The 19,260-nt window shown below is 34.0% G+C and overlaps 2 protein-coding genes across 2 annotated transcripts; one reads left to right on the top strand and one right to left on the bottom strand.

The window, feature by feature from the left end:
- Positions 1-1,665: 1,665 nt before the first annotated feature.
- Sf3b5 (splicing factor 3b subunit 5) lies at positions 1,666-3,591 on the bottom strand. Its single transcript, XM_085960925.1, has 2 exons — positions 3,462-3,591; positions 1,666-2,500 (listed from the first exon to the last, which is right to left on the bottom strand). Exon 2 carries the CDS (start codon positions 2,491-2,493, stop codon positions 2,236-2,238), a length of 258 nt encoding a protein of 85 aa, XP_085817051.1. The 5' UTR covers positions 2,494-2,500; positions 3,462-3,591; the 3' UTR covers positions 1,666-2,235.
- A 1,809-nt stretch (positions 3,592-5,400) lies between these two features.
- Positions 5,401-19,039, top strand: LOC147077892 (PHAF1 protein CG7083). The gene is made up of 10 exons (XM_085960923.1): positions 5,401-5,596; positions 8,258-8,340; positions 9,088-9,215; positions 9,675-9,834; positions 11,530-11,628; positions 11,959-12,106; positions 12,313-12,509; positions 12,762-12,886; positions 14,701-14,893; positions 15,807-19,039. Exons 1-10 carry the CDS (start codon positions 5,533-5,535, stop codon positions 15,918-15,920), a joined length of 1,311 nt encoding a protein of 436 aa, XP_085817049.1. The 5' UTR covers positions 5,401-5,532; the 3' UTR covers positions 15,921-19,039.
- The last annotated feature ends 221 nt before the right edge of the window (positions 19,040-19,260 follow it).

The following is a 19,260-nucleotide window of genomic DNA, read 5'->3' as shown; positions in this document are numbered from 1 at the left end:
CGGTTTGAAGAACGTTTCATTCGGTCTCAATGCTATTCTCACAATTCAGTGGTGAAGAGTGGAGGTGGCTGCGGAGATCTGACAGAAAAAGTGCACAAAATTTTGTCAGTCATAGGTAGGTACTTATTTGTTTTCATTGAACTAAAATACAAATTACAGACGGTGTTGGTTAGTTTTTAAAATTCAATTTTATACTGCCTAAGCCAAACCATAAAACAGGCAGTCCACGTCTACATTTGTACATAATTTATTGGTTCCTGAAAATGTGTACGAAAGTAGAGTATTGTAAAAAAAAAACATTAAAGTGTATTTTTAAATATTTTGGAGATGAGGAAATAAATTCATTTGCAGCATTTTTATCTGCGCTGGCAGCTTCTCCAGTGAATTAAATATTAAGTAAAGAATACCTCAGTTTAAATTTGCCGAACCAGTCTTTACTTGCTTGAAATTCAATGTTAGAATCTTCTTTTAATTGAGTCTTCCAAACTTCATGCAAACTAAGACCTTAGCTTGAATAATTGAAAAACTTAATAGACATCTTTTTGATGTTAAATAAGAGTATTACTGATTTGGTGTGCATTATTTTTGTCAGATCTCCACCGCCTACCTCTACAATTATTTATGGTTTGGTCTAGGCAGGGCTTATTGAAATTTTGAAAACTAACCAATACCATCTATTCTTAATTTAATAAAAACAAATAAGTATAACTGACAAAGTTTGGTGTGTACCTACTACTTGTCGGATTTCCAGAGCCTACCTTCACCCTTCGATGTACGCCAACATTACAGTTACAGCAAAATATTGATTTATATTCTAAGTGTTGAAGTAACTTGTGTAGGAAATAAATATTTTTTAGTATGTATCTTTTTGCAAGAGTACTTTGTAAGGCAGACAATTTCATCATCCATAACCATGCATTACATTGATCGCGATTATTTTTAATGGTAGTTTCAGGCAAATAAAAATCAGTAATAATTGTTAAAATATAAATTTTATTGAAAAAACCATCAATTCAGTTAAATTATATCATTAAGTATTTATAAGATACAATATAAATTGATGCAAGAATGATTCTAAGAACACATTTTATGTATTTTCCTAACCAATCCTCGTAAAAACATTTGTTAAAGTTAAAGTGGAAAAATAAAAATGATAAGAAAGTTTGGTGGAATTATAAAATTATTATCTAATACCCAGATGACCAGAAAGGATTTTTAAGTTCACCGAAGATTAATACCATACATATTATACATTGTAAGCAGCAGTGGCGAAGGGTGGAGGTAGGCTGTTAAGATTTGCTATAAATAGTGCACACTAAATTTTTTAGTCATATGTATTTGTTTTTATTGAACTAAGACTACAATTTACAGATGGTGTTAGTTAATTTTTAAAAATCAATTAAACCCTGCCTAAACGAAACCATAATAGTTTTGGTCTAATTTGGGCAATACGACAAAATTGTGCACACTTTTTCATTCATAGTTTTTTGTTGGATTAAAAATACATATAGCACATATTGCTGGTTATTTTTTTTAAATTCATTAAGCCCTGCCTAAACCAAACTATAATAAATAAAAAATATTATTCTATTTAAAAAATATTCAAAGTTATGTATGATTTAATTGCATAATTTTAGATATTTTATAGATATACATGTATTTTTTGACTATTATCTATTATGGCTTGGTTTCTCCGGGTTTAATTGAATTTTAAAAACTAACCAGCACTATCTGTAAATTGTAGTCTTATTTCAACGAAAACAAATATCTATGTCTGAAAAAGTTTAATGTGCACTGTTTATGGCGGATCTTAACAGCCTACCTCTACCCTTCGCCACTGGTAAGCAGCTCGCCAACACATTGAAGAGCTACTGCACAAATGTCGTATATTTTGAGAAAAATAAATTTGAAAGATTCAAATTCATTGGAAACCGATGACATAGTCGACATATGTATTAGAGTGAGACAATTGCTTCTCTAATAATCTATTTGGATGTACAATATTTTTAAACATAAAGGTGGTATGATGCCAACATAAATATTGAGACACATCTGTGCACTGATCTATTAGATATAGTATGCAATCTCGAGAGTATTTATACTGTATTGTAATATTGTATATCGACCATTGATAATCTAAGAGTATGTCAATTTTAGCCAACTGCCAAGGTAAATGAGCGACAATAATGAAGATTATAGATAACTAAGCTTACGACAAATATAGTTAGTATTATTTTAATCTTCTGGTTTTTCTGGAGGCGGTCCGCACGGTTGAAGCATGTTCTCCATCAAGTTGAACCTCACCCTGGCCTTGGCCTCGTTCTCGCATACTGCAAAGTAGTTCAGGAGGTCAGGGTGTCCCAAATAGCTGGAGCAGGAATCCCGGTGCTGGTTTGTTAGCCATTCAAATTTGCTGGTGTCCGCATGGCCTGTGCCGATGTATTTGCTCTGCAAGTGCTCGAGCTGACTGTGGATGTTGTAACGTTCACCCATTTTTTACCTGGTAAATAAATAACAGACACAATTTAACCACTGACATAGTCAATCTAATGCTGCATTCTCACGTGTCGATTTTTATTGCTTAACTTTGTGATGAATGTTAAAAAAGAAATTGAGTTCCCACGTATCAATGTAAATTGAATCAATTGTTGTAAACGAGATGGCATTGACTAAATTTATTAGTCCGTTAATGTCATTTTGTTCGACCACATTAAAATATTTTTGGATAGACACATTTTATTTAGAAATTAAAATAGTAATATTCTGTACCACATGACAATCATCAAAGTATGTAATTGCATGCAAGTCGAAACAAGTTTGATGTGCCGATGCGAGTTGTTCAACTTGGATACTGCAGGTAACTTGCCTGGGCAACTAATTAATTCGAATAATATTTCACCGTTGAATTGCCTTGAAGTAGAAAGGACCTTCCAAGGACTTCATCAATTCAACTTAGGTTAAATAAATATGTTTTCTTTTTTAAGTACATACGTAAAGTTTTTTAGTCATCTTTACATGATTTAAGAATATTTTATTCCGACGTCATGACAAAACAAATCGACGTCCGAACACCTAGTGTCCGTCTCTGCGTCACTGAAGTACGCTCTTAAATGTTCAATTGCCCATTATATCCTTTACATATCGTACTGCCCACTGCCCAGTATTGTAACTGTGTACCGGTAACCAGCACTATTTCTGTCATGTTTCCTTAGGAACCTAGCCTCAAAAAGTATCGGCAAACAGCATTTTTTCAGGAAAGTAACATTCTGTGTAGCAGTAGTGAGTAATAATGCATACAACTAGAATAATAAGAGACTAATTCTAATAAATTAATGCCAACGAATCATATACGATTTAACCTAAGAATTTAGTGACATTGATTTTACGCCGTTTTGAATAATTTAATATCGCTTTAATTATAGAGATACCAATTAAAAGATTATATCAATATGAATACTAACCGACTTAAAGACCAAGTAAAAAGTAGTATTTTTAAATTCTTTTAATAAAACTGAAATATGTGAAAAATTTCTCCAATTTCTCGACACAAACATTTACAACCTACAACTGCAATGTTGTCAGACGTATATTATCTATGATGCGTAGATAGGATCATAGACAATATTTATTAAATCTTAGCTCAAGAGTCAAGAATACAAAAATAGAAAATTATCAATAATACATAATCAAATTCATCTAATAGCAACTACAATATGATTTTTTTAAATGTAATGCGAAGTACTGTTCAAACATTGCTTTGATATTCTAATATTCGGAACTGATGCATTTGCGAGCATTTTCGCGGTTTTGTGATCAATAACCATTGGTTTGCACTTTCTCATATTTCCATCAACATTAAGTTAAAAGTTAATTGAGTTAAGAAAATTCGAGATTAAAAAAATATATTGAATATAATAGAAATAATAATAAATTCTTTATTATTTGTGTTCACAAAACCATGAACTTATTCAGAAGTGGATCTCTCCATAGTATTATACGAATCTTTTCGACATAATATTGTTAAAAGTGTTAAATGTTTGGATGTAGTTCGCTTTGTCTAATATCTAAAAAAGAGACATATTATACAGAATGTTATTAAAGCTTGTAATGGAAATCTATAACTTAGTACGCATGCGCATACCTTGCCATTTTTAAGTGGTGTAGTGTGAACCAAATTTCTTAATATAATATTTTAATATTAGCAATGAATTATACACTCACCGTAGCTACCGTTTGAAGAATTCCAATGTAATAAAAATAACATTTTATGAATTTATGAGTGCCTGCCTATTATATAACGAAAAGTTTGAAAACAATCCTATGAGGAAGGACATATATTTTTTGTACTTGCATTTACTTTTCACGATATTTATGTTTTATGTGAATTAATGTGAATTTATGTGAATTAATAAATGCAAGAACTCGCGGATGTCAGTCAAACGGTCGGTCTAAAGATAAATGTCTCAAAGACAAAAGTGATGAGGAACTGTTTTTCGGACCCTGCGATTATCTGTATTTCTGGCACCCAACTCGAGCAAGTCAGCAGCTACGTCTATCTTGGACAGCAGGTGTCCATAGACGGAAGCATGCACGATGAAATTGCTCGAAGAACAAAGCTGGGATGGAGTGCTTTCGGACGTCTGAATAGTATCTTCAAGAGTGACCTACCATTATGTCTTAAGCGTAGGGTGTTCAACCAATGTGTGCTACCCGTGCTCACGTATGGCTGCGAGACGTGGACCCTCAACACGAGAGATGTCCAAAGGCTAAGAGTCACACAGCGAGGCATGGAGAGGTGCATGTTGGGCATCACGCGAAAGGACCGTAAGAGAAACGAATGGGTTATGAAGCAGACAAGAGTACGCGATGTAATAGACGTTGCCAAACAGCTGAAATGGAGATGGGCGGGGCACATTGCTCGCCGAAAGGACGGCCGCTGGACAAATGCCGTCATCCAATGGTACCCAAGGGGTACGAAACGGCCACAGGGTCGCCCTAAAAGCCGCTGGATTGACGAACTGGTAAAGTTCGGCGGAAATACGTGGCAGCGAACGACACAGGACCGAGAGAGTTGGAGAAAGCTTGGGGAGGCCTTCATCCAGCAGTGGATTGACCCCGGCTGATGATGATGAAATACATCATAATCCAAAATCAAAGAAAATGTATTGTTATCAATATCAACCTACTGATAAAAAGCTAAAAAGCAGATTCGATCTTCCTTAATAAGAGTGAATGGTTATTTTATAATTATATTAACACTAAAAAAGATAGGTATATTATGACTTTGCATCAGCTTGCTAAAAATACTGCAGGTAAATAAGATTTCAGAAAAAAATTATAACCGACTCCGCCACCTTAGGTTGCAATCAGCTGTTTAATGACAGTTCGACTGACAAAACTGAAAACACAAAATGGTTGAACACTGAAGCTGCCAAACAAAGAACCTACGCTGTAATCGAGAAAAAACATTTTGAGTGAAGTGATTTTGAAGAGTGTGTTAAAAGTTTAGTTGATAATTAGTAAAATTGTACAATGTTGGATTTGGAAGTGGTCCCTGAACGCTCGCTGGGCTGTGAACAATGGGAATTTGTTCTGGGTTAGTCCATATCCCCTTCCCTTACTTTGTGTTTACAATCTTTGTGGTTTTTGCGTTGTATTTTCGGATCGTAAAATTACGCAATGCGTAGTTTGTGATATTCCGCGCTAATTCCGCGGGATGTTTTTGTTGTTTTCGTGATATTTTGAATATTGCGTCATCGAACAAATAAATCATACGATCCTTCGTATTTCAAGTCTGGCCTTTGTTTCTGCTTTTGCGTTCGATTTGCGCCTTCAGTGTTGAGTGTACACCGCACGAAAACTTTTTTTGTTATGATTTCGTTGCAAACAAAAATGCATAGCCGTTCGGCCGCTGGTGCACCGAACAAAAACTATTTTATAGATTATTTCAAGGTCGCCTTTCTTTATCAAAACAATCTTATTTCATTTTGTTAAATTTAATAATACATACCTACCTACATTAATTGAAAAATTTCTTTTCAAGATTATTTTAATACCTATTTAAACAACTACCTACCTACCTATGTAAGTTCAATGCAAAGGATTCGCTAGAGAAAAAAGGCGTTGGTAATAAATTACGGATGATTAATTTAAATATTGATAAATAAATTGAGAACGCTCTTTTTTTCTTTTTTATTTATTTGTATATTGTAAATATTTATCTGAAATAGGATGTAATTTGTTGACTAATTTTAAAATTCCGTCAAATGGCACCCCCGCCGTTTTCTGGTGATTGCATTTAATTTTAATGAAAATCGTTCTTATCTACCCACCCCATCGCTCATATTTCAATATTCCAACCCACTCGCGGTGGGGAATTAAATTGGGTGAATGGCTAATAGTCAAACCTCGTAAAAGATCTGTCAAGTCTGATAACGCATCGCCAATACCTCCACATTGTGTGATCCATATTAACATTTGATACCTACTTTAAAATGGCGGTTAAAGAAAAATAAAAATATTAGATATTATTTATGTACCTAGTATCAATTTAAAATAAAAGTATGTCAGTAGGTAGCCATAAATAACTATTAAAAACACCGATAATACATACTTTATATACTCATGAAGGAGATAATTCTGAGACTTGTGCTAATTGCTTGTTAAATTTATTATTGTGCAATTACAGCTGTCATCATTTCAATAAATAAATTAATCTAAAGTGAATGATTTTGTTTATTTATGAAAACAACAATAAATCAGTATTCCAAAGGCAATAATAATTTGTATCAGCATCCATAACCAATTCCTTTAATATTATTATTAGCAACTGAAAGGAAATGTTATTTATTAACGCTTTTTTATTGCGATGCTCTATTAAAAGCTTTTCAATGTTTATGGTGGTTGAAATTCATAGCCAAAACATTATACATCTGTATCGATTTCATGCAGAACCAATCAATCATGTAGCGGTAAAACTTTACTAAAACCTGTACCTTAAAAAAGAAATCATGTCAAGTATAATATGAGGATTAAGGTGAACTGGTAGCAGTGATGTCTCATTGGGGTAGTCAGATAATGCACTGGTTAGTGGTGGTAAATATAGGAAGGAAAAACATACATTTTGTGGAAAGGAGAATATTTTATATTTATTTTATATATAACGTACCTACTTACTTTTTAATGAATTTACATAAAATTTGTGAGTAATATTCTAAGAAGAATTATTCTGCTTAAGAACGGTGGGTACTTACTTAAAGACGGACAAATATAACTTGAGGCACGGCTGTTTAGAATACTAATAGCTTGCAATACTGAGGGTCCTATAGCAGTGGGGCCCCGCTGTGAATGATACAACCTCCTGAGTCCACAAAAATAGAAATGGTCCGACTAATAAAAAAAATATTTCATATTTATTAGAGTGAGTTTTAACCAGTTTTAAATTCTAGGACCTCTGGTAAGCTGAGTTTGGCATGGGAAACAATAGTTAATCAGTTAACTGCTATTTGGACCCATTCATTAATACAGACATTATGTAGACCATCTGTCGCCTCAGTCTCAGCGGAATGCCTGAGTGTATAACGCCAGAATGTAGTGATATGTTATCGTAAATTATCAATCACACTTATTGAAGTCGAAAATTTGTTTGTGTTCAGATGAGCTTTATATAATAAGTATATATAATATGCAATATCATTTCACAAAACCAAATACACCAAACTAACAATGACACCTCTGTACTTATATAAAAACCTAGTACTTAGTTGAAAGAGTGATCATTGTTTTTAAGAAAAACTAATATTTTAAAACTTTACATTCACTTCTGTACACATACATATGAAGATAATTTCAGATAAGAACTTATCTGAAATTAATAATGAATCACTCATGCAGACTGTGAAATCAAGCGGTGGCTAGTAGAGGGAGACAAATTTAAGAGACAAGATGCGGACGTATCTTGGTTCGGCCATCCATGTAGCATTACACACAGGAATGCGGCACTCTTGGATAGGTGCTTTGCAGCTGATTAGAAAGACCTTACAGGCTGCAAGATGAGGAATTATCGAGAAGTATTTCCAGTAGTTGCATAACCCCAGATTGATTGACATCACCAAGGCAGTGACACAAAGGAAAAAAAATCCAAAAGAGCACATCTCAAAATTGATAAGAATTATTAAATTAATAACAATTGAATAGGTTTATTTTAAAAGATTTATTGCCTAATTTTATCCTCAATTTTTTTTTTTATTTCATGTAGGAATGCACTTTTCCCAGTCCGTGGCCATTATCCAGTCACAAGTGGGCGTCATCCGCGGCGTTCAAGTCCTCTACAGCGATGTGGTAAGTCTGCCTCGCTTCTTCTGTGTTAGTAAAGAACTCAATCTACCAACAACCAATCCATCGTTGCACGATTTGAACAAATCTTTCGTAAAATTATAGAAAGACAAGATATTGACACTATAAAATCTGTGAGAATTTCCTTCATAGTCAGTGTTGGAAGGAGGCACTCGCTTAGTTATTATATTCCAATATATGTTAAACTGTGATTTTCAAATTCAATGAAATCCCTGCAGCTTTCTACACTGAATTTTTAACAGTCGGTGGTGACTTTTGAACTGGCTAAATTCATGAAACAGATACCATTCGTCAATCTGTCTATGCAAATTAATTTATTTTGTAATTTTATACAAAGTAAAAACAGTATCTTATTGTAGTGGTTTCAAAATCAGTAAGTACTTATGACCTCCACATAGGTACTGTGCACAGTTCATAGTAAATATTGCTGCCTTGGTTGTTTCTGAATGTTTCAACAAACTTTCATTATTTTATTTCCCATTTGGTTTGTGCCTTCTCCGATAGCTTGAGAAATTACTAACTAAAAGTTTACGCTCCTTACATTAACGTAATGAGTTTAGTATCTGACGGATTTTTGTGATATGTATAACAAATTGATGTTAAATTTAAATTCTTGAAATGTCCGATCAATATTGCAATATTGAAATTGATGAAATGAAAAAGAACACAATTGGTTTTCTTAATTAACCCGAAGGCACCCGTTTAAAATTTGTTATTGTTAACTGTTTTCAGAATCCACTGGCCGTAGACTTGGTGATAAATATGCCACTAGATGGCATCAGACTCATATTCGATCCCGTCGCACAGAGGCTCAAAATTATCGAAGTATACAATATGAAACTGGTCAAATTGAAATATTGGTGAGTAGAATAATTCAATTGTACAATTTATTATAGTAATAATTATAACTATAGATAATAATTTTTAAATTTGTAAAATCAATTAATAAACATGAGCAATTACTAATTAGAAAAACATGATTTGAAAAATTCTGTGCTCTTCATTCAAAAATGAAAGCATTCAGATGAATATTTGACCCAGCATTAAAATAACAATAAGAAACTGTAATTCATTTGAATTTAGTAGATTCAAAATCAAGAAAGCGTATGATATCATGAATTTGTATAGTATGTTGTTTGTCATTTGTGTCGCCGTTGGATTACAGATCATTAATTCACGATTAGTCGACAGCTTTAATTAAATTTTATTATAGCATGGTATCATTCTCTACTAAAATTAGTTAGGTGAAACTTTGTGTTCTACATATTTACTATTTCTGAGTGATAAAATCTTATGTAAAAACATGTATTTTTTTGCAGCGGGGGTTGGTTTAACTCCCCAGAAGTGCCCCCGTCTATTGAGCAGGTCGAGCACTCATTTGGGGCGACGCACCCCGGCCTCTATGACTCCGAGCGGCAAATGTTTGCCCTCAACTTCAGGGGATTGTCCTTTTACTTCCCCATAGATAGCAAATTTGAGGTCAGTTGTAATCGTATTTTTTTTTCTTTATGTTGTGCGTTCCGGATCAAGAAAAATTGGTGAACATTGTATACAAACAGTTTGAAACATTTCTATCCGAATATTTATGTACAATTTCCTACATACGAGGGTGGGTCAATAAGTCCTTAGAAAAGCCGACAGGTGGTGCGACTAGTACTGCAAGCAGTTTGTTTTCATGCAGCGGCACTACCGATTCAGTATGCTGCGAAGTTTCAATCAGATTGGTCGGGTTGTTGTGTGTTTCTCGTACATTTAAAAAAAAAATTTGCTTGTGGAAAATGGAAAAATGGAAAATGGAGAAAATTGAGTTTAGAGTTGTTATTAAACATTTTAATATAAAAGGGTTAACAGCAAAGGAAATAAAAAATGAGTTGGATTTAGTTCACGGCATATCTGCTCCTTCACTTGCAACTATTTATAACTGGTTAAATGAATTTAAACGTGGTCGTACATCAACAAAGGACGAACCACGCTCAGGACGTCCTGTAGAGGTGACTACACCAGAAATGATCAATAAAATCCACGATACGGTGTTAAGTGACCGAAGATTAATGTTGAGTGAGATAATTGAGGTTACAGGGATCTCAAAAGGTAGCGTCATTTCTATTTTACATGACAAATTGGGCATGAAAAATATTTCTGCAAGATGGGTGCCGCGTTTGCTCACAGTCGACAATAAACGCAGTAGGGTGGTGGCCTCTAAAGCCCTGTTGTCGCTCATGCAACGCAATCCGGATGAATTTTTTCGTCGCTTTGTGACTGTAGATGAAACATGGATACACCACTATACTCCCGAGACGAAAGAACAGTCAAGGCAGTGGATTGCGAAGGCAAACCATGTCCAAAGAAGGCGAAAACCGTAAAATCAGCTGGTAAGGTTATGGCTACTGTATTTTGGGATGCACGTGAAATTATTTTCGTTGACTATTTGGAAAAAGGAAAAACAATAACAGGGGATTATTATGCATCTTTATTGGACCAGCTAAAAAACAAAATTGAAGAAAAACGGCCTCATTTAAACAAGAAAAAAATCCTCTTTCATCAGGACAATGCCCGTGTTCACACATGTTTACGATCAATGGCTAAAATTGAAGAATTGAAGTTCGAATTGGTCGACCACCCACCGTATTCGCCAGATTTAGCCCCCAGTGACTTTTTCCTTTTCCCAAACTTAAAAAAATGGCTAAGTGGACAACGTTTTTTTTCAAATGAAGAAGTCATCGATCGGACAAATGCTTATTTTGAGGACCTTCCGAAAACTTATTTTTCTGACGGTTTAAAAAAAATTGAGAAACGTCTAACCAAGTGTATTGAGCTCCAAGGAAATTATGTTGAGAAATAAAAAAAAAATACAAAAATAAAACCTGTTTTAATGCTTATTTCTAAGGAATTATTGACCCACCCTCGTAATATGTTTTGATACAAATGACTTTGGAATTTTGTTTTGAAATGAAGATGGGAAACATCATTCATATACTATTATATTATGTCTGACCTGGAATAAGCTTCAGACTTATTATGAACTTACAATTATTCAGAGAATTCATGCAAATTATATTCAAGTCCCTACTTATTTCCATATTATCGTTATTTGCATAGGAAAATTAAATATCATTTATATAATTAAATATTATTAAGTAATTAATAATTAGGTATTATTAAATATATTTTCAGCCGGGTTATGCTCACGGTTTGGGCTCCCTGCAATTCCCCAATGGAGCTTCTCCCGTTGTCTCAAGGACCACCATCTACCACGGTGCTCACCATTCACAGGTATGCAATAAACTTTAGTAACAGTAGACTTTGAACATTCAACCTATGAAGTTGACAGATTTGTTTCATTGTTATTAAAAACATTATAAGTTACTTCTATTTATCATTTTAAACACTCAATGTAATCAGATTTGAGTTACCGCAGTTTACCTCTTGCATATAGAAACATGTAATATGTGATTGGCGCAATGGTGTGTAACTCAAAACACTCTCAAAGGAAAGTGGATCTATATTTTAGGCTGTTTTACATTTTCATTATTTGAAGTTTTATCGGACTGTTGTCATTCATAACTATTTTGTTTATGTACAATATGTGTTTGTTTCCGGCAGACGAATGGTGGAGAGGGGTCCGGTGGAGGGACCGTAGCTCCAGAATTGCCGCTTAGCTGCTACCACAACCACCTCTACCTCACCCGATGTGACGTGCTACGCCACCGACATACTACCAAAGGTCTTCGCCTGCACCTCTACACTGAAGGTACTCTATTCTGTCTTCCTTCATCTTGCCACTTCTCTCATTTCATTTTAGAGTGGTCTGACTATAGGGTATTTAAGCGCCGCGGTTATATGCGACTGATGCAAAAGCCGAAATCCTTTAGAATACAAAATAAATAAGCTTTATTTTGATCCTCGCAGAATATGATATTGTGTAATTAAATCATTATTTTTGTAATGTTTGTGCAGGTGCGTGTGGCAGCGTATGTCTGACAAGGTGCGTGGTGTTTGGAGAGCGGTGCCAGGATGTTGCACGCAGTTTGGGTGCCCCCTCGCGTGTCTTTTATAAGGCTGAGGATAAGATGCGCATACATAGCCCGCAGGCGGCGCGGCGACACCGTGCCAACCGAAGTGATTACTTCTTCAATTACTTCACACTTGGATTGGTGAGTTTCATATCTCTCTCTTCCTTTCTTCTCTGATATGGTTTGCAGTCCTGTGAACCCATTCAATGTCTTAATGCTAAAAATGCGGAGTTGAAAATGATGAAATCTTAGAATTAAGTATAGCATTGGATTGAGATGTTTTATTTGTCAAAAATTGTGAATTTCTCGTATACCTATTAATACCTACTAAATGTATATAATATAGTATGTAGTAGCAAAATTCTCAATCATAAACACTAAATAAATTTGCAGGACATCCTTTTTGATGCGGCAACACAGAAAGTGAAGAAACTGGTTCTGCACACTAACTACCCGGGCCATTACAACTTCAACATGTACCACCGCTGCGAGTTCAACCTCGCCGTACCCCCTGAAAGGTTCGAAATACTTCCCAGTTTGATTATTGTGAAATGCGTGTTTACTATAAGTTTGACATTTATTTAATTTTAGTTTGTGGCGAAATTCTGCCATTTGCCGTCCAAAAAAAATCCACTCGGCCTCGAAAATACTTTCTCACAATGTCGATTTCATAAACATTTCACAGTGTAGAAAGTTTTAAATTAAAATCCTCACATATTTGTTAAATAAGTTTTTTTGAAATCATTAAAGTTCTTTGGATGCCTTATGGCTGCTATTGAAACAGCATTCTGAAAATTTACATTACTAAAGAAAGACCCACGATGGCCACGTGGCTTAAGCGTCAGTCTATAGTGTCGAGGGTCCCAGGTTCGATTCCTGGGTCTGGCAAGTACACATATTGTTTTTCAATTTGTGTATGAGTCAGAGTATGTATCTAATACGTTGAGCAAGTGGCCGACATCCATTTCTCGTAAAAATAAAATCTGTTAATACAAACCTCCACTCTGTGGAGGCCCATATGATCCTATTAGGATCGGAAATGGCCGAAAGAAAAAATAAGATAATGTTAGGGCTATATTATAATTAATATTTAGTAGGTCCCAAGCAGTGGCGGCCGGTGGTTTCCAAAATTGCTTTCATTGGGAGTGCACTAAAAATTTTCTTACCTTATTTAAAAAGAATATCAATTCGGCATTGTTTCTGTTTAGCAAACACCTCAATCACTTGTCATTAAAGTCTGGAACTGTTTGTAAAAGTTTTTTTTAAGACAGTTAAGTCTGTCCTGATTTATGGTATTTTTTAAAGACGATTTAATTCTATAAAGGGTTGAAAAACACCTTTCACTTTCCACAGATATCATTGGACCATCCTTTTTTTATTCTGACTCTTTCTTAGAAGGAATTCTTATTATTTTTGATAAAGTCTACGTTTAACGACATCATTTTAAAACACATACACTTCACTGATTAAACAATAATTATATGTATTATTAGGAATTTTTTATTCAAAATTTATTTTTATGAACAAAATTATCGAAATAACGTGACAAAACACCTAAAAAAGCCGACTATAGATCGCAACGACAGAAACCATACTGAATTGTATTGTAAGTAAATAATATTTCAAGAATATATATTTAAAAAAATGTATAACTATCGATTGTTTTGAATAGGTAGGTACGTATTTTTCGATTTTACAAGGCGTCAGTCAACAAAATACAATAAAACTTCGCGCCAGGCGTTAAAAATATGGCATCATGTTATAATAATTCACTCACTCCGTAATAGAACATGGTAACTTAGATATTATTTTTTTATAAATTATATTCAAATATTTGTAAATATAGAACGATTTAAGGATCGTATCCATAATATTTATGTTGATAATCAATTTGTATTCAATATTAGCCTATTTCCAATGAATTTATATGAGATTTAAATTTAAAAAATCTATTTTTTTATCAATCTTGCTAAATCTCAGTTACTACATTTTTCCGCATATACTGTTGTGTAGAATTTTGTGCTGCGTCCGAAACAGCCATAAAATTTTGTTTGTTTATGACTTGTTTATGTGTTTCACGTGTCGGTTGAACTTTTATTACACAAATGTAATATGAATGGCAAACTAAGATCGATATTAGGGCGCTCGCACGAGCGCCCGTTTTTGATGATTATTCAGTGTGTACATGCTTTTGGTACAAATTTACTTGGATTAAATTGCGATAAATGATGCGAGTGATGACTAATGAATAGCATTGTAGCACATTGAGTGATAATATTTATTTGATTACTAATTTAATGGATTCAACTGACGATAATGTGATGATCTACAGGTCGGCGTCAGACAAGCTGATCGACGTGAGTCCACCTCCGGTGGTGGTGTCGGCTTACAGCCGCTGGGAGCATGTGGCAGCAGCGCTCAAACCCGCTCAACGCCCCGTTGTCCTCAACCGAGCCTCATCTACCAACACCACAAACCCCTTCGGCTCAACCTTCTGTTATGGCTATCAGGACATCATATTTGAGGTACACATTTTATCCTTTTAGTCTATATGCTTTCGATTGGATATTAAAGATTTGGAGTTGGCATTTGCTTTGTCATATTTATGTAAATAGATTGTCTTCTGTATTATGTAGGTAACTGATGTTTATTACATAGTGATGCATGAAGAGTGACAGGTGTCAAATTAATACATCTTATAAACCAGAAATCAAATGGTATAATTTTGAATGTCATTTACTCATTTTTGACTGAGCAAAATTACCAACAAACAGTATAATTACAATTTTAAAAGTTTATTTGTTAATTATTTATATTGTGCAGTTTACATACATCTACCATGTCAATCAAAAAATATTTAAAAAATTTACGGAAATTAGAGATTTTAAAAAATGGCAACACTTTTGATTGCTAAAAGCAATGTTGCTGTGGTATTTATTGTTTTACCAAACTGCTAACTATGCATAGGGTTCACAATTAGTGAGTTTTTTATAATGGTGACATCTTTCCCCATAGTATGTATTTTTATGGGGCGGCTTTTTTGCATAACTTTCAAATTACATCTTAGATGACTGTTTAATAAACACCCAAAGATCAATTCCGTAGAACTAAATCCTTCTAGTAAATTAAATGAAAATAAAAATAAATAAATTATAAAGTAAATGCAACTATATGCCACTGTTGAGTGAAACAAAGAACATAGATTTACACAACACACTCTATCTTTCTGTCATAACTAGGGAGTTACGAGTATTTAGTTTTAAATTTTGAAAATAAGTTATTTTAGTGTCATTATGAAAATGGATTCATAGTCCGAAACAGCTGTCGACATAAACAAGGTAAATATTGTATAATTAATACAAAAAAAATTGTTTTAAAACCATTCAATCTTAAAATGAGAAAGAGCTTTATGTTCACCAAATGTATGTAATATTTCAGGTGATGCCTAACAACTACATAGCATCAGTGACATTGTACCGTGCAGGATCCCCGGATGAGGAGACTTCAAGCGGTGACAATGTGGCTGCCGGGCGGCGCCAGCTGACAGCGTGACCCCCCGCGCCCCTCGCGCCGCGCCTGCGCCCACACGCACCCCTCTGATCCGCCCCTCCCCTCATCCCACGCACTTTCTCTCCGCACTGTGAACGGTAACATTATTGCATAGAAGAAGTGCACCGAGTTCACTAAAGTTGTTCTCCTGTGGATGTGATCGATCTCTGAAGACGTGATTCATATCAGGACCTTATGACAATGTGCCGATGGGCGGAAATCAAAAAAAAAAGATATTCTGTTTTTTCTGTGTTTCTTTTGTGAATCTGTGTCGCCGTGTTCTCATTTTAGAGAGATTGACTTTAATATTTACCTGGTTATTCCTTGTGATAGCTACCATCTTATTTAAAATTCGTAATATAAAATTTTTGTATAAACAGATTTTCTTACGTTTAGGTATATCACTGACTCAAAATAATGAACATTTAGTTGGACATTATGCAAAGTATTTCATGGTTGTATGTGTTATGTTACCACAAAGTCATCACTGCATTTCTAACTTGTTCTTCTTACCGTGCCATCCTCTAACTGAGGTTGGCCACCACCATGGCGATCACTGTTTTATCTGCTTCCCGGAATAGTTCACAGAACTGCTATGTTTACCGTTATCCTTGGGTGACTAGTAGGGTAATGCTGTACTTTTGTTCTTTCATAATGTGGTCGAGGTTTTGATACTACGCAGAACTCTCGGTCCTTTCCCATTTGATTGAGAACGTCAACATTTGTCACCTGATCAGTCCAGGGGATTTGGAAGATGCGTCTATACAGCCGCCACATCTCATAATCTTCAACTCTACATGACCTCTAACTTTTGAATTACCTACCATAAATTATCACAAATGTGTGTAGTTTAAATTCGTCTTCAGTAGGCATTGCCATATTTTATCAATCGAGTTAACTCTTTTGTTATCCAAAACACTGTATGTGACCATTGCGAAAGGCACCAGCTTCTCACTTGTGGGTCGAGTTTAATTTCCGGTGAGGTCACAATACATTTATGTAATTTTATCAAAACCTGGGTATTTTTGTGTTTGTTTCATTGCTACCACTACTGTTTTTCATCTGTTGTAGTATAAAAAAAATCTATGTTTGGATTCAATCTTCAAACTCGATTGGCAAAAACCAATAAATCATACCTATATCAAGTTAGAACTGTGGTGATGAAATGTTTAAATGTGACCCTTCGCTAAAAATCAGTAAGTTAGGCATACCGATGTATTCCATTTCCTTCTTTTTTATACAAAAATATTGTGACAAGGCTTGCCATTGGTCATGTATGAAAGAAAATTCATGGGGATGTACCGGTGCTTTATCTGTAGAATTTTATTTGCAAGTCATTTTTAAACCAACTGGTAATACAATAGTACCCTTTTTACTGTCAGTGCGGCATGGGGATACACAGTATCCCCAGCCTTATTTAAATATTTTTTTTTCGAATTTAGAAAACATTTCATAGCATAATAAGCCACATACTTTTTAAGATTTTGTTGTTCGCTTAAATAATATGGGCTTTGGTGATGCTCATCAACTTTATTTGAAGCTATAATGAGTTAAAATTCACATTTCTTTGTTAAAACAACCTGATTTACCCACTTTTTCTAGAACAAGAGCACTGTATATGCGGTGGAATTTCTCTATGGGTACTGATATTCATAAATAAAATTGTATTAATAACACAGGCAACATTAGTTTAATGATACTAAGCGATTAATTTATTTTTAGTAGAATATTATTATTCTACAGAATTATTGTGGTCTTCAATACCCCAAAACCACTACTTTTTATCATATGCCAATAATTAACGGTGAGTTAAACCCACTAGCTTTCTTTGTGCGTACACCTCAACTCTTAACATACTCAATTCATCATAAAATATATGATTTTAGCTCAGCTGTCATTTTAAAACTAATGATTACGCTTCAGTTTTTTTTATAAATTTCTTACGAAACTCAATGTTTCCTCTGCACTCATGTATTGTAACGATTACTTAACCTGAAAAACAAATTTTCAGCATTTTTAATGAAACTCCATCTCGTCAAAAAGAAACCCTCTTTATGGATATTTGAGTAATCGTATTTTGTTTTGTTTATAAGTAGAAAAAGGATAGGATGTTTCGTATCTTCAACGGGGTGCGTGTACATCTATCATAAAAATATAGTGAATTTTTATTTACTTTTTTCCATATACATGCAATATTATTTAGCTTTATTTTAACATTTTAGTTAGATTTGCAACGTAAAGACATTAAGATAAAAGAAATACATACAGGCTAATAATTCTATTACGCCTAATGTAAACGGTGATTTTTATATCTCAGACAGAATCGCCGGCTTATAACATTGAGCTGCCGAAAGACATGCAGTGAATATTATATTGTTATGTTGTTCTATTCATGTCTATTCTCAACTTTGCAAAGCTCCTATAAGAAAGCCATTATTTTTTAACGTTTCATAATATTTATTCTCCATCATCGTAATATAAAATGTAATTATCATTTTTTTTATTAATAAAATTGAGCCAACGTCTCGAATGTTATTAATTTTTTTGGTATTATGAAATTTTCCCACCATTTTGATTCGAGGCCCAAGGGAGTGTAAGGCCGGTCGAAACGTTACCAATGTAATACGTAGTGAATAGTCCACGTGAGTATTTTATTTGACGGTATCACGGATGATTAATTATGATCAACTGAAATATTGCAACGTCGATACACATGGGCATTGCGGCGTAATACTTTACCTTTTCATTGAATATTCAATGTGCTGCTTGAAGTTTGCCCCATGTCTATCCTCAGCTTTATAATATTAGTTAAGTATTTCATTGCGGGTCGTATTATTTATCCTTGTGTAATATTCGCATATGGCGTGATTGTATTGATAACTCTTAAATCATCACTGCTTAGGAATTCACTTTTAAGTGTCACCGTTATGTGTGAATTTGATTTAATGTTTTGACCACAGGACACAAGACAGGAGTATTTTAACGCATTGTAAAATTTTATAAATTGAAATAAAGTACCATGCAGCCATACGCTTTAAATAATAAAGATTTTGAGTTATCAACGTATTTCTGCCGTTCACGGATATATTGTTGTAGTTATGTAATAAACCCTTAGGTTAAGGAATAAAAAAAAATTATATAAATTATCAAATAATGAAAAAAAATGTGATATTGTAAGTTTTTAATTGTAATTTTTAGTTTTTCTTTACATTAATAATAATTAATACTTTTTATGATCTCACCAGACATGTTCACAATAATTGAGCGTCATCATTACGATAGCGCGACGTCATTATTATTGTATTATGCTTAATTTTTGATCCATTACCGTTCTATTACAAAT

Source organism: Rhyacophila brunnea, unplaced genomic scaffold (genome assembly GCF_057557595.1).
Source record: "Rhyacophila brunnea isolate RB1 unplaced genomic scaffold, BYU_Rbru_1.0 scaffold_12, whole genome shotgun sequence".
NCBI classification, from domain to species: Eukaryota; Metazoa; Arthropoda; class Insecta; order Trichoptera; family Rhyacophilidae; genus Rhyacophila; species Rhyacophila brunnea.
The sequence above is the reverse complement of the archived record's forward strand: the minus strand, read 5'-3'. Positions and strand labels throughout refer to the sequence as shown.

What these genes read in the sequence shown, in the direction of transcription:
- Sf3b5 (XM_085960925.1), bottom strand. Translation starts at nt 2,493, where the DNA reads ATGGGTGAACGTTACAACATCCACAGTCAGCTCGAGCACTTGCAGAGC.
- LOC147077892 (XM_085960923.1), top strand. Translation starts at nt 5,533, where the DNA reads ATGTTGGATTTGGAAGTGGTCCCTGAACGCTCGCTGGGCTGTGAACAA. An exon ending in ACAATGGGAATTTGTTCTGG is followed by an intron (nt 5,597 to 8,257) that starts GTTAGTCCATAT and finishes TATTTCATGTAG; the next exon opens with GAATGCACTTTTCCCAGTCC. An exon ending in CCATAGATAGCAAATTTGAG is followed by an intron (nt 9,835 to 11,529) that starts GTCAGTTGTAAT and finishes ATATATTTTCAG; the next exon opens with CCGGGTTATGCTCACGGTTT.